This window comes from Dipodomys ordii, unplaced genomic scaffold (genome assembly GCF_000151885.1).
Source record: "Dipodomys ordii isolate 6190 unplaced genomic scaffold, Dord_2.0 Scaffold73, whole genome shotgun sequence".
Taxonomy (NCBI): domain Eukaryota; kingdom Metazoa; phylum Chordata; class Mammalia; order Rodentia; family Heteromyidae; genus Dipodomys; species Dipodomys ordii.
In genome coordinates, this window is record NW_012267289.1 from 6,120,142 (window position 1) to 6,139,518 (window position 19,377).

General features: G+C 39.5%; 1 protein-coding gene across 1 annotated transcript in view; it reads right to left on the reverse strand.

Annotated features, from left to right (window-relative positions):
* Positions 1-16,533, reverse strand: part of Pros1 (protein S (alpha)) — a 48,565-nt gene extending 32,032 nt beyond the window's left edge. The window contains exons 1-4 of the mRNA XM_013024077.1: positions 16,339-16,533; positions 7,606-7,703; positions 2,557-2,720; positions 374-452 (exon numbers count right to left, since the gene is read on the reverse strand). Coding sequence (XP_012879531.1) covers positions 374-452; positions 2,557-2,720; positions 7,606-7,703; positions 16,339-16,414 — 417 coding nt within the window. The 5' untranslated portion in view covers positions 16,415-16,533. The remainder of the gene's footprint in view (positions 1-373; positions 453-2,556; positions 2,721-7,605; positions 7,704-16,338) is intronic.
* Between the last annotated feature and the right edge of the window lie 2,844 nt (positions 16,534-19,377).

Below are 19,377 nucleotides of genomic sequence, written 5' to 3' on the forward strand. Positions count from 1 at the left end.
TTTTTTTTTCAGTCTTGGGTCTTGAACTCAGGGCCTGGGCTCTGTCCCTGAGCCTCTCTGTGTTCGAGGCTAGTGCTCTACCACTTGAGCCACAGTGCCACTTCTGGCCTTTTCTGTTTATGTGGTACTGAGAAATTGAACCCATGCTAGTGAAGCACTCTACCGCTAAGCCACATTCGGTGTTGCTCAGTGGTAGGGCTGCACTTAATGAGTGTAAGGTCCGGTTTTCAATGCCTAGCGCTGCCAAAACCAAGAGCCCCTTTGCGTCTTAGCATATTACTTAGTTTGTTTTAAAATGGTCATGTAGAAGTGAGAGTTTTAGAATATTGTTATATCATTGAGTAAATGTCTATAATTGAACACTTTTTTTTACCAGCATCTCATAATTCGCCATTGAAAAGACAATTTGGCTTCTACAGTTGGAGATTAGTCCTTTAAAGAAGTAATTGATGCTACATTTGATTATAAAGAAGGATCAGTTTAGTTGGGTTTTTTTGTTTGTTTTTTTTTAATAATAGACGTCCTATGATTCTGGTGAGGGTTCTTTCTCTCTTCAGATGCTATACCAAGGAAAGCCAAGTGAGAACGCAGTGAGAAGAGAGTCATCAGTACAGCAGAAAGAGAGCGCTCTCCCGAAGCACTTCATCTTGTACTTTACATCCTACAGAACTGTGAGAAAATAAATTCAATGGGCATCCTTGGTACAGAACACAGCTGAATTATGATATAGTGTTTTGTAGAATTGTGATTAAATTGTGAATATTCAGAAGTCATTTCTCCCAGTCCCCTAGTGGGGCTTCTTTGAGAAATGTATCATTGCCTTTTCTTCTTCCCACGTTATAGGCATGTACTCTACTTGTTGAGCTACTTAACCAGCCCTTTCTATATTTGTTAGTTTTTGAGATAGGGTCTTGTTTTAAGCCCCTGCTGTCCTACAAATCAATCTTCCTATTAGTGCTTCTCCGCATAACTGAATGGCAGGTGTACATCACCACACATAGCCATTGGTGAAGATGGAGTAGCATGAACATTTTCTCCAGTTGGTCTTGTCCTGATCTCTGCCTCCCAAGTAGCAAGGATTAAGTTACCCTATCCAGCTATGCAAATGAACTTCAGATTTTGGAGATAAAGCTGAGATAGGGTAGACATAAAAGGAACAATCAAGCAAAAGAAATTGAAGAGTTAGTGTTGTGTCATGTTTGAATATATTTTGTGTGGCATCCTGCATCATCATTACTCTATTGCAATGACTGACATCTGCTTGGCCAGTAGTCCCCCAAACAGGAAGCAAACATTAGGCAGAAGCCTCATCCAATGCATTTATTATAATTACTGTTTCATACATACATGTCTCCTCAAGTCACCATCCTAGGTTCTGAAGACTCCTTGTTAGGTTAACCATTCCTTGTCCCTTAGTTCTTGGAAATGTCTTCCCATTTTTCAAAAATCTTCACAATTCTGTGGGACAATCATTAAACCTTGCCCAGAATAGTGCCAAATACCCAGCGGTCAGAGATTTGGTTGTTTGGTTGGGCTGTCTTCTTCCTGCTTTCCTTCAATAATCTCACCTTTCCATTTCTTCCCTAGACACTTTTGTGCACTCACCTCGCAATTTCTCTTTAGCAAGACCACTGTTTACACCTCAGACGACCACAGCAGGACATGCTTGTGGAGTTATCCCATCTGGTGAGGTCACTGCCTTTCTTAGAAACCAATCCCAGCTGTCTTGCTTTACCAGCCTTGTGCTGACACTTTGTCCTCTCTCCCCTCTCCTCTTTCTACTCTCCCCTCTCTCTCCCTCTATATCAAGAATAAACTGTCATATTATTTTATGTTTTTTGCAATTAGAAGATTTCCATAATACAATAAGGGGTCATGTAGCTGGGATATTGATGTTAGGCCTTTCCAATTTCCTCAATTCAATCTCCATGCAACAATGCAAATCCATCCATGCCAGTCTTCTGAAGCTTCCATGTTAGGTTTACTGTTAAATTTTGAACTTGGTTCTTGACTTCCTCTAGGCCTTTTCTAGACCTCAATCTGCCTTGACTTTGTATCTGCCAATTATCTCATACTTACTTTGCTACTGTTTCCATGGTGGTAAGGAGGGAGCTGTGTGATTATTTTTGCTGTGCGGCAATCATAAAATTCTCTGCAGGGCAACTCCTGATTTGAACTAGACATTTGAATTTTTTTTCAATCATTTTATTTCCTGTTAAAAGATACAAGGGACAATGATTTCCTCTCATGGGCTTGTCATCGGGTGCTGGTGGGTCACACCTATAATCCTAGCTACTCAGGAGGCTGAGATCTGAGGATTGTGGTTCAAAGCCAGCCTGGGCAGAAAAGTTTGTGAGACTCCTATCTCCAATAAACCACAGAAAACTGGAAGTGGCGCTATGGCTCAAGTGGTAGAGCACTAGCCTTGAGCTGAAGAGCTGAGGGACAGCACACAGGCCCAGAGTTCAAACCCCAAGACCGACAAAAAAAAATGTGGCACCACCCTAGTTAGTTTGACATGGATCTTACTGTAAATTCCAAGGGATCCAAGCCTACCAAAGACCAGGTGTAAAGTTCTCAAAGGCCAAATTCATCTGGCAGAGATCCATTTCCAAGGGATATTCTGAGACTTTAGGATATTGTGGATAAAGATAGATGGTAAATCCAGGGGAATTCACTCCAAAGTGATAATGGACATCATCCCAGGAAGATTTGGCACCCTAGAGAAGCAACCACTGGATCAGAATATGGATTCTGGATTGGTAGATCGGGCAGGATCATCAAGCATTGTTCCCTCACAATAACAAGAACTAGCGAGAATGATGTGGAATCAGGGTTCTAGACTCTCCTTTATTTGATTTCAGGTTTATTCCAACAAGAAGGTGTCAGTCCACTCTACTGGCTTCCTGCCCTTTGCTTTGTCTCTTACAGAGACACTGGCATGGGATGAATTCTCAATGATTGGATACAACTATCAATAGAATCTTTTGAAAGAAAGATTTGGATACACTTGTATAATGTTGCTTAGCCTCAGTACATTCTGAAGAATGGAGAACTCTAGTTTAAAAGTGGAAGTCTAAATTAATATTATGGTCTGAAATGTCTTATGTTCTAATGTCCTAATCCTTATAAAATTAAGACTTACAAAGCTCATGCCTGTGATCCTGTGATCTGAAGATCCCAATTGAAAGCCAGCCCAGTCTATGAAACTCTTATCTCCAATTAACCACCAAAAAAAGCTGGAAGTGGAGCTGTGACTTAAGTGATACAGCATTAGCCTTAAGGGGAAAAAAAAGCTCAAGGACACTACCTAGGCCATAATTTCAAGCTCAGCACTGACTCACATACACACACACACATACACATACACACACACACACACACACATTCACACACAATTAAGAGGCACATTGTGTACAAGACCTTTGTGTTGTAAATGAATCTGTCATCCTCTATCCTGTCCTGCCTTATCCTATAAAATCCTTACCCAAATGTCAACTAATTCCAACTTGTTTATGTTCTATATTTAGAGAATGCTATGTTTTATAAGCTTTACCTCTGAATCTACAATCTTCATTTGCTTCTAAAGGATGGAGCTGATTCTAAAGTCACCCTGCAACTAACTTGGACCATCTTTTTCCCAAAGATTTTGAAACAGTCCCTACATCTTTGGTAATGACTTGGCAATGGAATTTATGGACCTAAACTAAATAGTGGGAGTTTTCAAGAGCTAATGACGTTATTGCTTGTTACTCCCTCCCCTCAGCACCCCACACAAACCAGGAAAACAAAAACAAAAACAGAAAGCAGACCTCCCAGGTAATATTATTTCAATTATAAGCTGTTTGGTAACCATGGAAGATGAAATCATTAGACAGCAAGTCTGCTATGTGGGTTACATAAAGACTTTAGGCAAAATCAAGTTCAAGGAAAGAGATCTTAAAATTTTCAACACCCCCAACAAAGATATAATTAAAAATGTTTCTGGGCTTGATAATTCCAAACTTCGGAGTTATACCCAAACTTCCTTAGCAAGTTGCAGAGATAAGGGAAAACAAGCGCTCCTACTATGAGACCCAATACAATATTTTTAAATTAATGGGACTTTTGAACTCTGTCCCTGCCTCAACTGCCAGGCCAAAAATCGTGTCTGCTTATTGGTTGCAAATGAAGATGTTGATGATGATAAACAATAAGGAATTGGATTGTATATACTTATCCAGAAATTGTGTAGGAGTGAAATCCCTTGTTCCATGGCTTACTTTTGATAACAACTAGACTTAGTGGTACAAAATTCTCTAGATGCTTAAAGATTATTGTGCCATTGCCTTAAAGGTTAACTTTGGAACAAATGTTAGAAACTTAACCTCTTTATAGCCAAGGGTTATTAGTGAATGAGTCCATGTAAACTATCAGACACTACAGTTGGACACTCCAGGTATATCCAGCTACTCTCCTGCTAAAATCCAGCCACTCTACTGCCCTCTACCAAATGAAGTTGTACCAACTCACTCCTGTGTAGAAACTACAAAATGTGCACTGCAGCAGGCCAGACCTAAAGGACAAACTTTTGCAAAACCCAGATTTAATCTGATAGGAGTAGCATCATAAAAGAAGGTCAAAGAAAACTGCAGGATAACAGTGGTTGATGCTGATCAAACTATAGGATTGGGACCTTTTATTATTATTATTATTATTATTATTATTATTGGTCATGGAGCTTGAACTCTGGACATGGGCACTGTCCCTGTGCTCTTCAGATCAAGGCAAGTGCTCTACAGCTTGAGCCACAATGCCACTTCAGGTTTCCTAGCAGTTTATTGGAGATAAGAGTCTCACAGATTTTGCTGCCTGAGCTGGCTATGAACTGTGATCCTCAGATCTCAGCCTCCTACGTAGCTAGGATTACAGGTGTGAGCCACCGGCGCCTGGCCAGAATTGGGACTTTTATCAGGAACTTCTGACCCAAAGGCATTACTCAGGCTCTCAAAATTGGAAAGACATAGAAAGGTTTATGCTTACACTAACCATAATATGGCTTCATCACTGTTAAATGCCCTTGTGGCCCCAAAAATTTGGATTTACTTCAGGACATCCAAGATCCTAAAGAAGCATCAGTTATCTAATACCCATGATATCCGAGAGGAAACTCAGATAATAGAGGGAAACTTGACATCCAACAGACCTGGCACAATAGCAGCTCTTTCCTAAATCTAGGAACAAGTAAATGGCACTTTTCCTCTCTAGTTTGGGTTTGCCTTTAATGATCAGGAATATGACCTGGCTTGAAAACAAGGATCACTTATGAATCCCACTGAGTGTCTAGAGAGGGACAAGCCCCTCTTACTTCCTCAGTAGCTGCAAGGGAGCATTATGGAGGGCATGAATGTGAATGATGTCTGTCATGGGGGCTCCGCTGCCCTCTTACAATTAACTGGAAGATTCATCTCTGGACAGTGTATCAAAGATCCATCAAACAGTCGATGTGTATCTTTATTTGACACAAATACTATAGAACGGTCTTCTAAAATTTTTCCCTATCGCAACCTGTATTGAGAAGAGGAATCTTTCCTAGAGAAGACTGACAATTGGATTTTACTTGGGACCCAACTTATCACAGATATGAATTTTTTTTTCTATTGGCACCCTCCGGGAAAGGTCAAAGCCTTCCTGATCTTTACTGCAAAAACTCTGGGAAAGGTTAAATGGTCCCTCAAATAAATGGTACCTAGATTTTGGCTCCAAAATAAATCCTAAAGAGAGACAAATTGCCTACCGTTACACCTAAGGTCAGTGGTCCAACTGCTCAGGATAATGGTTTACTCTGATATACTCAACCTTAAGGTCTATATAACGTGGAAAGATTTTTAAAAAAGTTCTAAAAATTTTGCAGATACCTTAAACTATTCTAGGAAAGCTTGACATAGACCTCTGTTTCACATACCATTTCCTCAGGACAGATACAACCAGCAATTCAACAATCAGGTAACCACCACCAAATCCTTACACCAACAAATTTCTAGTTGAGCTTAGAGATGTGATCTTTGTCAAAGTTACACAGGGTCAAATACTTGGAACTATGACCTATGTGAGAGAGGGCACATCCGGTAACATTGAACACCCCAGCAACTGTTACCTACTCAGCTGGGTTCATTTGCCTTGGGTCAAACTATACTTTCCAGTGCCAAATCCTGGAGAGGACAAACATACCACTTCCTGGATCTAAGAGTCAGCCAGAGACTTCAAGCTGTTCTTTGAAACACAGTCCCTAACTTTCACCACAGATAAATGAAATGTAAAAAGGCTGTATTATATTTTTCTTAAACTCCAGTATAATTTTGCTTCTTATCTACAGCTTTGTCCATCTATGCTTACACCCCAAGGGATTAAATTGTGTTTCATATTCCATTCTTAGCAACCAGACTTCATAAACCATGAATGGGCCTCCTGTCCTTTGGCTTATTTATATATGCCTTTGTTTTTAAACATCTTTTGCTCCATCTAGTAGAGCATGCTATTCTTTCCTAAGCAGAGCACCATTTAATGCCCTTGTTGGATCTCTGTGGGTCTCATTCAGACACAACATAGGTGGCTATTCTAGCATTGGCGTGGAGTTGTGCTCTAATCTCTCTCCACAGTGACTCTGAACTTGGATTTGAGCTTGAATCTGGTCCCAATCTTTAGCAAAGAATTGTATCAAAGGGGCTTAATGCATTGTCATGAGAAATTTAGACTAAAGTTCCCTAAGCTAAAACCCTAAATCCTTATACTAATGGATCCGCAGGTCCATCTCTTCTGTAATTAGACAAGGTAGCAAATCACCCTTTCCTTTCTGTGCCTGAAATCAAACAAAACTGAAGGAAGGACTTAATGGTGTCCAATTCATCATCAATATACAATATTCCTTAATGTTGAATGATTCCCGTATCACGACGTAAGGTCTTTCATACTCTTAAACAAGGTCCGTTATGACTTACGTTGTATCTGGTTTCTGTGATAGGTAAATGGCAATAGGCTATGCTTCAACTTACCCTTGTCTATGAGCTAGAAATGATGGTCCATTGCCACATCTTCTGCATAATCAACACTATGTCCTCCAGTGGGAATGTCTTTTGGGTCAGCAACTACTCTTCATCAATTGCTCTGGCAACTGGGATATCATTGCGCTCTGAGTTAAAATTACTATTAAATTTTCTTCCTCATTCCCCATGGCCAAGAAATCCCTTTCTTCCATGGGGAAAAAATAGTAATTAACACTTCTCCTTCAATGATTAAGAATCTATTCGTTGACACACTTGTTTCTTCCTCTTTTCCTGATTGTGAGAGACATCTCTGCTTCCCTTTTTGTGACTTGACCATTTTTTTGGTACCCCAATATCAAGATTGAAATGCCTAGTTGGTCCCACTCTACTTAGTATTGCCTTGGGAATTAGAGGTGAATTTGTTTGGAAGTGGTAGAAACTGTTTCAGCATCGCAGCTGCATTCTAATTGCTCAAAGGAAGCAAGCTCCAGGGAACTGCCAAGGCTCTGTTTTCTTTACAAGACCAAATCAATTCCTCGGCAGAAGTTGTCCTTCAAAACCTCGAAGCCCTGGACATGCTCACAGCAGGTAATGTAATAGTTGTCCTGATAGCTGCTTCTATGTTAACAAATATGACATATTCTAAGATGACAAAAAAGTCAACTAGACCAAGCACCTCACCTGAAAAAAAGAAACAAAAAGAAACAAATAAACCAAAACACAGGCTTCTGAAAGAGTTGTCATCTCTAGAATAGTTCTGGAAGAGCCTTAAATGGTTTCTCCTTCTGGTGGGCACCCTAATATCAATATTTGGAACATTGATTTTTTGGCCTTGTTTACATCTTCCTGTGTTGAATTAATATCCTAAGATTCCAACAACCTTCCCCCATCAATTCCTCTGTTAGCGCCTCCAGAGGAACAGTTATCAGGCTATATAGTCAACAAACTAAGTTGTGACATGTTCATCTGGCTTCACCACACCAAATTATTTAACAAGGACGATAGACTTCAAGGGAAGGGCACATGTAATTTTCAGCTCAATGAAGTTATAGAAGAAGCTTTCCTACATTTTTCCCCTTCTCAACTAATAAGGGTCCATAATCATGGACAGTAGCTGAATACCATCTATTCTGTTCCACCATTGTCCTGGATAATAGTTGACCACAATTTAGTCTAGTTGATGGTACACTGGTCAACAGCCTTCCAACAGGAACTTTCCCCACTCCAAATGTTAGCCAAAGGCCCCATCTACCACATCACATTGCAATAGTAATCACATATGGTTTGAATATAGGCAGTTTGTGCAAAAACCCTCATGTTAAAGCCTTGGTCTCGCGGATGTTGCTATTGGAGATGCTGTAGACCTTAAAGAAGTAAGGCCTTCTAGGAATTACTGGCATAGTTCATTGAGAGCATGCCCACAGGAAAAATTATGGCATCCTGATCTATCATCTCTCATCTGCTTCCTGGCTTGTAGGGTGAGTGATTTGTTTTTATGCACTTTTTATGTGATATACTGCCCATGCCAGAAGCACAATACAGATTTGATCTTGGGCTAGAACTTCCCAAACAATTAGCCAAAATAAATGTTTGCTCCTTATAAGTTAATTGCTTCAGGTATTTTATTGTATCACTGGAAAGCTAACTAACCTCCCTTACTGACAGTCCTGCAAAAATATGTTGTAATAATACTAACTTCCCAAAAAATACTTGGTAGGCATAGCTAATTATCATTACACCATATATTTTATTCACATAGTTAAACCATTCCACTCTGCACAAGGTAAATATACTCATTACCAAAGGTTAATAGGTAATAGATTATCTATTAGCAAAGGTTAATAGATATAAGTGTTTATGCTTTCCATAGAGAAAGAACTATTTATTCTAATCATAGATGAATAGTGTTTGTAATAGACCATACTGACAAACTACTCTATATATTTCAGTTAGTGTTCTTTCAACTCTAAGTAGAAGTATATTTCTACTTCCAGGAAAAGTCAATTAAATGTATCTTATTGATTGTTCTATTGTAAACCATGTGGACCAGATGGCATAAGTATAAGATGTAAGAGATTTACACAAAATTCTCGGACTTTACATTATTCCCTATGATTTTGCTTTTGTTTGATCCCCCCAATTTTAAACATTACTGAAGAACATGTTATAGGCATTAGTTTTAATTTTGTCATCATTTACTAGAATAAAATAGACTCTAATATGATAGCACACTAATCCCCACATCTCCAAATTAATCCATATTTCCGAATCTCAGTGGTTTAACAAAGTTAGAATTTATTTTTAATCATATAATGTCCACATAAAATACAGCCATAGATAAATGATTATGCTTACAATCCTAGCTACTCAGGAGGCTGAGATCTAGAGGAACTTAATTCAAAGCTATCCCAGGCAGAAAACTCTGCTAGACCCCATATCCAAAACAATCAACAGAAAATCAGGGGCAGAGCCATGGCTATACTGGTTCAGTACCTGCTGGGCAAGAAAACCAAACAAGAATGAGTTCAAACACAGTACTGCCAACCCTTCTCTTTTAAAGATACAACCTCAGAATATTGTAAGAATAATGGCTACACCCAAAATCACAATACAGACTTTCCCTCACTGAAACTCATCAGGCTTACACCACCAAAATAAAACTCCCAAGTAGTCAGTATGACTTGTGTTTTTGAGTGGTTGGAATAGAAATATGGCAATTTTAACCAAATACATGGTAGATGTTTGATTAGTCAGGACTCTTCTATCACAGAGGAAACAACTTGCATTAATAGCTACAGACATTTCTTGTGTGTGTTTCAGTATTATCATTGATAGACTTATTCAGTACTTTATAATAATCCACCCAGTATCAAAGGAATTAGTAGTACAACTAAAAAAATATCAATAGGATAATTTTCATAGTTTCTGTTGGTCTATTTCAGACTCTAAAACTAAGAGTTAACCTCACAGAATGATGAATTGAACAATTATTGAGGGTTGAATTACTCTCCTTTTGGATGGAATATTATCATCAAAACTGTGATTTAAAATTTGGTGTATTATCTATACCATCAATATTAATATATAGTGTTTTTTCATCTGTAAGTCAAAACACATAGATCTAGGCAGAAAGGGAAGAATAGATGTCATAAATCGATGCTTTGTAACTGTTATAGGTTTAACTTTATCCCCCTCAAAAGGTAATCAACTCCTACCCCTTTAGTTCGTGCGAATGTCCTTGTTTAAATTATGGACTTAGCGCTGGCCCTGGTGGCTCACGCCTGTAATCTTAGCTACTCAGGATTCTGAGATCTGAGGATCATGGTTCAAAGTCAACCAGGGCAGGAAAAGTCCTTGAGACTCTTATCTCCAATAAACCTTCCAGAAAATTGGAAGTGGTGCTGTAGCTCAGTGGTAGAGTGCTCGCCTTGAGCTGAAGAGCTAAAGGATAGCACCCAGGCCCAGAGTTCAAGCCCCATGACTGACAAAAAAAAAAAAAAAAACAAAAAGTATGGACTTAGCCAGGCACTGGTGGCTCATGCCTGTACTCCTAGCTACTCAGGAGGCTGAGATTTAAGAATTATGGTTCAAAGCCAGCCTGGCAGGAAAGTCTGTAAGACTCCTATCTCCAATTTACCACCAGAAAACTGGAAGTGGCACTGTGGCTCAAAGTGGTAGAGCAAAAGAGTTCAAGGACAGCATCCAGGCTCTGTGAGTTCAAACTCCCAACCCATAAAACAATACATAGGGACTTGCCATCTGACCAAATTGGAGAAGGCCATTAAGTAGACACTAATCCACTATGAGCAGTAGGCTTATTAAGAAGATAAAATTGGACATAAAGTTATAGAAACAAAAGAATGATGACATGAGAGTGGAGTAAGTAATCAAATTATGAGGGTTCTAGCCTCTTCACCAATGATGGACTTATAGGTTCATAGATTGGAGGAAAGATTTGTTATAGAGGTAAGATCACTTGTATTGTTTCTTGACCTTCATGATTAAGCAACTTTGCAGTATGACACATTTTCACCATGATGTGCTACTGTTTCACTGCAGGTTCAAAATTTTTACTGAAACCTCTCAAAGCATAAACCAAAATAAAACATTCTTCTTTAGTTAATTTTTGGAGGTATTCTGTCACAGTAGTAGGTAACTTACTAAAACAAGAAAACTGGTATTAGGAATGGGGCTCTTTCTGTGACTATTTTTGATGTAGTTCAGAGATTTTTGGAATTGTTTGGAGAAACAGGCTAGAAAAGTTCTAGGACATTGTAAGCAAGGGAGATTCTAGACAAAGCTCAGGTAAGAATGCTCAGAGAAATGCAGATAGTCTGCTCATGAGATTTCAGCTAGAAGTGAAGACTGTGTTTGGAATTAATAAGGGGCCATTCATTGTATATTTGGAAAAGAATGAATCTATATTTTGTACATGCCCCAAGACTTTGTGGGAAGTAGATTATAAAAGTACAGACTAATTAAACTATTGAAAGAAATTTCACAGTGGTATGGTAAGAATTAAGAGCAAAAGCAAAGAGTAATCAATCTTTCCAGAAAACAAAATATTTATAAAATTGAAGGCAAAGGTAGGTGTGGCTAGTAAAGACATTAACACAAATAAAGAGAATCTAAACAATCTGTACCTGGACAATAAGAATAATGATTGGGGAGAGAGTAGATATAGCAACACTCCATATATTGTAATTATTGACTAATAATGTATACAGAGACAGAACCCAGGCCCTGAGTTCAAGCCCCACAACCAACCAAAAGAAAAAAAAATACGCATATGCCCTTCTTTCCATATATATCATCTAAAGACATTCATTTAATAATATAATACAAATAACTATGCATAACTGCCCCTCCTAATCACAATATCCAACAGCAAAGATCAAGGCTGCTGGTTCCCAATTCCCTGAAGGCACCTGGGAATCATTGAGACCCAAATCCTCTTGGGCTCAAAGGTGTACAAGTATAAGACTTTCATTTAAGACAGAATCCCTGTGTGTCTTCCTCCCATAGACCACACAAGAAGTCACTTTCACAAGATTAATTTCCTCCAATTCAGTCATCAAAACATTCAGACTCCACTGCAGCTGACATCCTGCTTAAAACAAAAGTAGTACCATCCATGTGTACTAACTTTACAGGCATGGAAAAGACAAGAGTTATGAAGTCATCTACCAAGGTTTGTTTGCTTGTTTGTTTTTGTATTTTTGTCATACATGGGGCTTGAACTCTGGGCTTGGGCGCTGCCCCTGAGCTCTTCAGCTAAAGGGTAGCACTCTACCACTTGAGCCACAGCGCCACTTCTGGTTTTTTCTGTTTATGTGGTGCTGAAGAATTGAACCCAGAACCTCATGCATGCAAGGCAAGCAGTCTACCACTGAGCCACCTTCCCAGCCCCTCTACCAAGATTTTAAAGCCTGCTATATGTAGCATGTTCAGATTCCTTGCGAATGGCCCCTTTTGCAGTGGTATGTGAAGCTATGAAAATAATACAGTGGGTCCCCAAAGACCTGAGAGCTATCAGAAACATGGAAGGAGGGAATCTGCAGGCAGTAAGCAAGCTGGCCTCAGAGAGTGACCGTATGAGCAGAGTGTCCATCATGGCATCATGAGCCCTAGATGTCTGATATGGAACTACAGGATTTAAAGTTTGCCCTGAGGTTAGTTTTTCTTTTAGATTTCTCCTTGCTTTTTTTCTTATGCTTCCCTTTTGGAAACTTTTGTTTTTCTTTACCATGAAATGAACTGAACCCAGCCAGTCCTTGGCCATGCAAAGGAAGTGCTCTATCCCTAAGCTACATCCCCAGTCCTTTTTCCTTCCTTTCAGAATAGGAATAGCCATGTGATATTACAGATTGGAAGGGTATAACTCATTCTTTTGATTTTTACAAAAGCTCGAGGTAACAATTTACTTCCTCAGAGGAGCCTTTGGACTGGAACTGGTACCACTGCAGGAATTCTTCGAGGAGGACTGGAAGCATTTTGTATTGTACTATGGACATGAGTTTCTGGAGCTCAGGGGTAGAGAATAATAGTTCACATTTAATATGAAAGCTATGCTGTGAACTTGGTCCCTAAGGTGATATCATTCAAGTGTAGAGCTTTGGGGAGGTGTTTTAATTATGAGGGCTCTCACTTCAGAATTGGATTTACCTCTTAGCATATTCATTGCTTCACTGGTTTGGGAGGAGTGCTTTGTTATAACAGGAAGTTTTTGTCCTTTTGCTTCTGGGGTGCCAGGGCTTGTCACCTTGAGCTCCTCTCTCATCACAAGCCTTGGAACAGTGAGGACAAGCAACCATGGGATAGAAGGGCCTGAAACTATGAGACAAAATAATCTTCCCCTTTTGAGTTGATTTTCTCAAGTATTCTTTCAAAGTGCGAGAAAGCTGACTCATTCCTTCTTTCCTTTACGTGGCAGGAATTTGTCATTATTAATCATAGATACAGAATACTGATTAGGCTACTCATAATATTTTGACAGTGCAATATTTAAATAGATCACTGAAGCAACAAAGAGGATATTAAACTCCATGAAGAGAAAATAGCTATCATGAAGAGCATTACTGTGTACCTTACCACAGAATTAGCAGTAAGTGAATAAGGTACAGGGTTTATTTATTTTTATTGTCAGAAACTCCCTACAACTCTTTTATTTTTTCCGGTTGTGGGGCTTGAACTCTGGGCCTGGGTACTGTCCCTCAACTCTTCAGCTCAAGGCTAGAGCTCTACCACTTGAGCCGCAGTGCTACTTCCTGTTTTCTAGTGGTTAACTGGAGATCAGTCTCATGGACTATCCTGCTGGGTCTGCCTTTGGACCATGATCCTCAGATCTCAACTTCCCAAGTAGATAGAATTACAGGTATGAGCCATTGGCTCCTGGCTATGCCTGCAACTCTTATAGCACAAATCTCAACTGCGATTTAACTTTAAAAGACCATATCAGTGTAGTATTTTGAGCTTTGTAGTAAAGGAAACTTAAGAAGGCACAGGTACATAAATAATAAAAGATAGTTAGAAGATGTAAAAGAAACTAGGTGTCGGTGGTTCAAGCCTGTAATACTAGCTGCATCAGGAGGCTGATTTGAGGATCGTGGTTTAAAGCCAGCCCAGGAAGGAACAGTCCATGAGATGTTTAACTCTGATTAACTACCAAAAAGCTGAAAATGGAACTGTAGCTCAAGTGGTAGAGAACTAGCCTTGAGCAGAAAGCTCAGGGACAGCACTCAGAACCTGAGTTCAAGCTCCAGGCGATTTCACACACACACACACACACACACAATGAAAAAGGGAACAACAACAAAATATAGATCAATAATTTTGCAGAGTAGACTACATTCACCCAAAAGGGAAGTCTAGATAAGTCCAAATTAGCCAAACTAAAGTAGATATCCTCTCTCCCATTTCCCTTTTCACCAAAAGCCCTATGAGAATGATTAAATAAGTAGAATGAATACACAAAACATATACACACATGCACACAAATCTTCTCTCTAACACAAATACATATATCATATATTACATATCATATGCATGTCTGGAATGCCAGTTAATATATCTGAACAATTTTGCCTTATTGTTATAATGCAGATGAAACATGTGTTTCCTTAAATCTTTCAAAAAATAAGTCTATAATTGTTTTTTTTTCTTGAAAAAAATGGATAATATGGATAATACAAAAGATACTACAAATAAAGTTTGCAAACTCTAATTATATCTCAAATTTGAAATCTTACATATCTTGGGAGCTAGAGGATGTAGCTCAGTGGTATAATACTACACCAAGTCTGTTCAAACCCCAGCACTAAACTAAAACCCAAAAACAAACTCAAACAACTCAAACAAAAATATCTGCACATCCAAGCATCTCAGCTGTGTCTAAATGTCTTCTTTTGCAAACTAGAGATGATTTTCAATTTAATTAAGCAACCAAAAATATAAATGACCATCATAGAGCCATGTATTCTTTACATGGTATACCATGCAGAATTCACCCACTCTAGCAGTCTTATGTAACATATGCAATTCTTCACGTACTAGACATGTATGTACACATAAGGTATACATATAATATGCAGTCCCATGTAATTTTTACTTCTGTTTAGAGTCAGTCAAACTGTAATGATCTCTTCACAAAGAAAGGCCTAGTAAATTCTTTTGACTAGGAGCATGGCAACTGCTTCTTCTTTCACTTCTCCAAAAATACTAGTTATCAGAAAATATTCCATAAGCCTAATGAACTAGATAGCAAGTTAGGACATGTAGTTGCGCATAGGTTTAGTCGTAAGTGGTTGATTGTTGAAAACTTGTAACTGTTGCTCTTTAATGTCAGTTCAGCCAGTAATGTTTTATCGTTGAAATTAGAATTTGAAAACAGCACCTTCATCCCGGTCAGTAATTAATAAAAACTTAAAATTTTACTAAACTGAAAAAAATCGTCTTTGAAAAGTTTAGAGTTTTAAACAGCCCAAGTGTTTGTAATTCAGTTATTGCCTGGTGCCAATTCTCGAGGATACAACACATGAAAGCATTCTCAACCATGTACATATTTAAGTTTTTGTACCCAAAGCTTTGATCCTCCTTATACATTTTTTTTTCTGATGAAACTCAGTATGTTGCCTTGATCTGGGTGTGGGAACATAAAGGACAGGAAAAGCAAAGATAAGGTGCAAAGAATTCGTGCCACCACTTTAGGGGGGGGGTGGAAATCCTCGGTACACAATGATCCTCACTACAAAATAACATTTCAGCTATTTGTATTCCGAGGTTAGAAAACGACATCTGCTTAACTGCCCGGCAAACCTACGTTATCCTGAAACAGCTCGTTTGTCAATGCGGGACAAGCAAACCAAGCTCAAAGTCCAGAAATTGCAAAAGGAATGTTGGTTGCAGGGGGCAGGGGCACCAGGTTGGGGGACTGACTTTGCTTCCCTACTTACATTCCGGAATGAGCTCATACTTTATCTTCGAACTGGGAATCTCGGTTGCTTCTGTGTCGGGGAGAGGAAGTGGCTTGCGAAGGTAGATGGCCAAGCTCTTTCATTGATACTTTCTGTCACCCCTGATCTTGCATCAGTCCTGCAGGCAACTCAGGACTTTCAAAACAGACCTACCACCATTACACAGCCTTGTTCGACCCACAGCTGCTTCCAGTGGGTCAGTGGCTGTGGGGATAGAAGGGGAACTTTCTAGGAGGTTCAGCCTGGAGAAGAAAATGGAAAATCCTGCCAACTAGAGCACGTCGTTGGTTTGGTGATTCAGGAGGAGAGGGGAGAAGGTCGACAGAGTGCCTTGGATTACTCACAGTTTGCCTCTGAGACTGGAAGCATGAGGGCCAGGCACGCCAGCAGCACCCCGCAGTGCCCACCCAGGACCCTCATTTCACAGGGGGCAGAGGAGCCGGCGGGGGCGGTGATCCAGACCTGTGCTCTCCGCGGCGTTGCAGCCAGCCCGGGCTCGGCGCTCCCAGCACTGAGCCCCAGCGACGCTCCGGGGCAGCCTGAGCTCTGGCCAGCAGCCCGGGGAGGGGACCGCCCGCTCGCAGCTCCCGGCTCCCAGCTCCCAGCCCCCAGCCGGCGAGGGGAAGTGATAACGAGGACATTTCCAGGAAGCTTTTTTGGAGCTGGGGGAAGGGCTCAGAGAGAGAAAGCAGAGGGGTGCCCGCACAGGCGGCGTAAATACTTTCCCAGAAAGGTTCCCCCTTACTGGTTCCCCTAGGCCCTGCGTTTTCCTGGCTGTCTTTGGAACAAGAAGTTTCCAAAGGGGGAGGGGACACGGTGGAAACCTCCTGGGAGCCGGGGTGCAGGACCGAGTGTGAGCAGACCTTTAAAGGCCTGTGAGGATCGGAGCTCCAGGCTTAGAAAAAGAAATCCCGATGGACTGTTTGGGCCATGAGGATAACAACCTAAACCTTGATGACAATGACTTACAAGCAGGGCAGAGATGAGAAAGATTGGAATAAAGGAGGATGGTTTTGGTCTGCACTTTTTGTACTTGTGCTTATTGTGTACACTATCATCAACAACAAAAAACATGTTTTGGCACAAAGAGAATATTTCAGATTATATCATCTTCATGCAGCTGCCTCTTACTAGTTGCAAATTGTTTAGCTTTTCAAAGCTTTGGTCTTATCATCTGCAAATAGTTTTGTGGTGAGGGATTTCAATAAATAACAGAACAACTGATTAGTCTGTGTTCAAGAGTAGTATTGATTGCATATTTACTATTATGCATTCTCTGTCCAAATTGAATGCAAATTGATTTTCTATGTGTGTGAGTGAAATTCAATAGGGAGACCATATGTGATGGATTTCCAGCTCTAGCTTTTTATGACTGTAATTATCCAGCTGGATGGAAGGTGATTCATATTAAAGTGCACTGCTTTCTGATGAGTAAATCAGCTGGGAAATTCTCTTGCATTCGGCATGTAGTCCATTTTTTCTTGTTCTCTTTCTAGCCTAACAATGCAGATAGACTATCAAGGAAAAAAAAGTCTATTCATATACCTAGGCAGAGGAGTTTTACAAAAATATGAGATGTGAAGAGGTGGCTAGATCTCTGAGCACATTATCATACTGAGCTGGCCAGATTAGAAAGGAAAGGGAGTTTGCAACTTCTGAAGGAAAGGAGGGAAATTCAGGGAGGGCAAAAACGTGTGATCAAGAAGAGTCTCCCACAATGACAATTGTCTCTAAGTATCACTTCTGGGTACAATACATTCTTTGCTAGGAATAAATGTTGTAGTTTGGATCTGGAGTGTCCTTCAAGACTTAGGTATTAAAAGCTAGTTGCCAGTCTGTGTTGCTGATTGTGGAAACTTTGGAAGTAGGGACTGTGGTAGGTCACTGGGGCAGGCATTTGAAGGGAATATTGAGATCTTTGCTCCATCTTTTGTCACTCTTGGCTTCACAATGCTAAGAGTGAACAGCTTTATTCCTGCATTCCATCCCTTTCTTCCAATAGGCAATTGCATTGCCATGGCGTTCTTTTCCATCCCAAGCCCAGAGCATGCAGGCTAAATGCCCAGAGACTAAAATGACGAGTCCAAACAGCCTTTTTCTTCCTTAGGTTGGTTTTCTCAGGTGTTCTGTCATAGTGAGAAAGATGGGTAATAGAATTCTTTCCAAAGGAGGAAATTAACAAACACCTTCCTTTAGGCAGTTGAAGAGTAGGTAAAAAAAAAAAAATCTTTTCTTCTTGTGGATTTTGGTTACCTTTAGTTCAAATATCCCATATTCCAAAGTAGCATACATTGATGTGATATTCTGAGTCACTACAGCTCACTGAAAAAATGTTTACAGCATATCTTTAAGTACTCCCCGTCTTAAATGTTATTCTTTTCTTTGTTTCTCTGCTTCCTGCAAATCAGTCTACTTAGCATTTTATTCTTAATACCAAGTGATTCAAATGTAAATATAATTCTATTCTCAGAAAAAAAAGTTTTCTTGGGATCAAACTAAAGAAACTTTAAGCACTATATTTAATTAATAAATATTTAGATGCGTGTTGGCCCTGACACTTCAAATAAAGCACAGTGGGAATCTCTTCATGTTGTGAGGATGATTTCAGATTTTATCAACTTTGACATCTCAAAATTTCCCAAGAAGGAAGAATGTCCCAAATTAAGAATCAACAAATTCATAATCAAATATTCCCAATACAGACATAAAATGATAAAGAGCATAAGGAAGGAGAATGTAAGGAAATATGAGGCACCTGAAGAGAAAAGAATATCTTGGTCTTCTGAAGACTTCAGCTGAAAGTGGCATATTTTTAATGGTTCACAAATGTGAAAGACAGTGCGAGTATCACTGTTAATAACGGTCCAACACTAGAACATCAAAGCTAGGAAAAAGTCTGAAATGTCTAATAATTAAATTTGACATATAACTTTGCTTAAAATTTTCATGTCAGTAATGAACCTAAGAAGTTCACTCTTTGATGATGATGTCTATTTTTGGCTCAATATTAACATTGATTAATGACAAATCTGTATCAAGAATAAGAGTCTCACAGACTTTTCTTCCTGGAGCTGGCTTCAAAACTGAGATCCTAAGATCTTAGCCTCCTGAGTAGCTAGTGGCACAGTCTTGAGGATGACCATGCTGCTTTTTGTTAGTGTCCACTCCCTACCTCCCATATTTTACAATGACCATATCTCTTCCATAAGGAAAACTTCCTACCACAAAAATCGCTTTTATTTTACATGAAAGCGATGTACGTATGGATTAAAATATTACTTTCATTTGAATTATTGGGATAATTTAATGAAAATTTCCAACTAGTCTTTTTTTTTCCCATCAGTTGTTGAGCTTGGGCATGGTGCTGTCTCTCAAGTAAATGA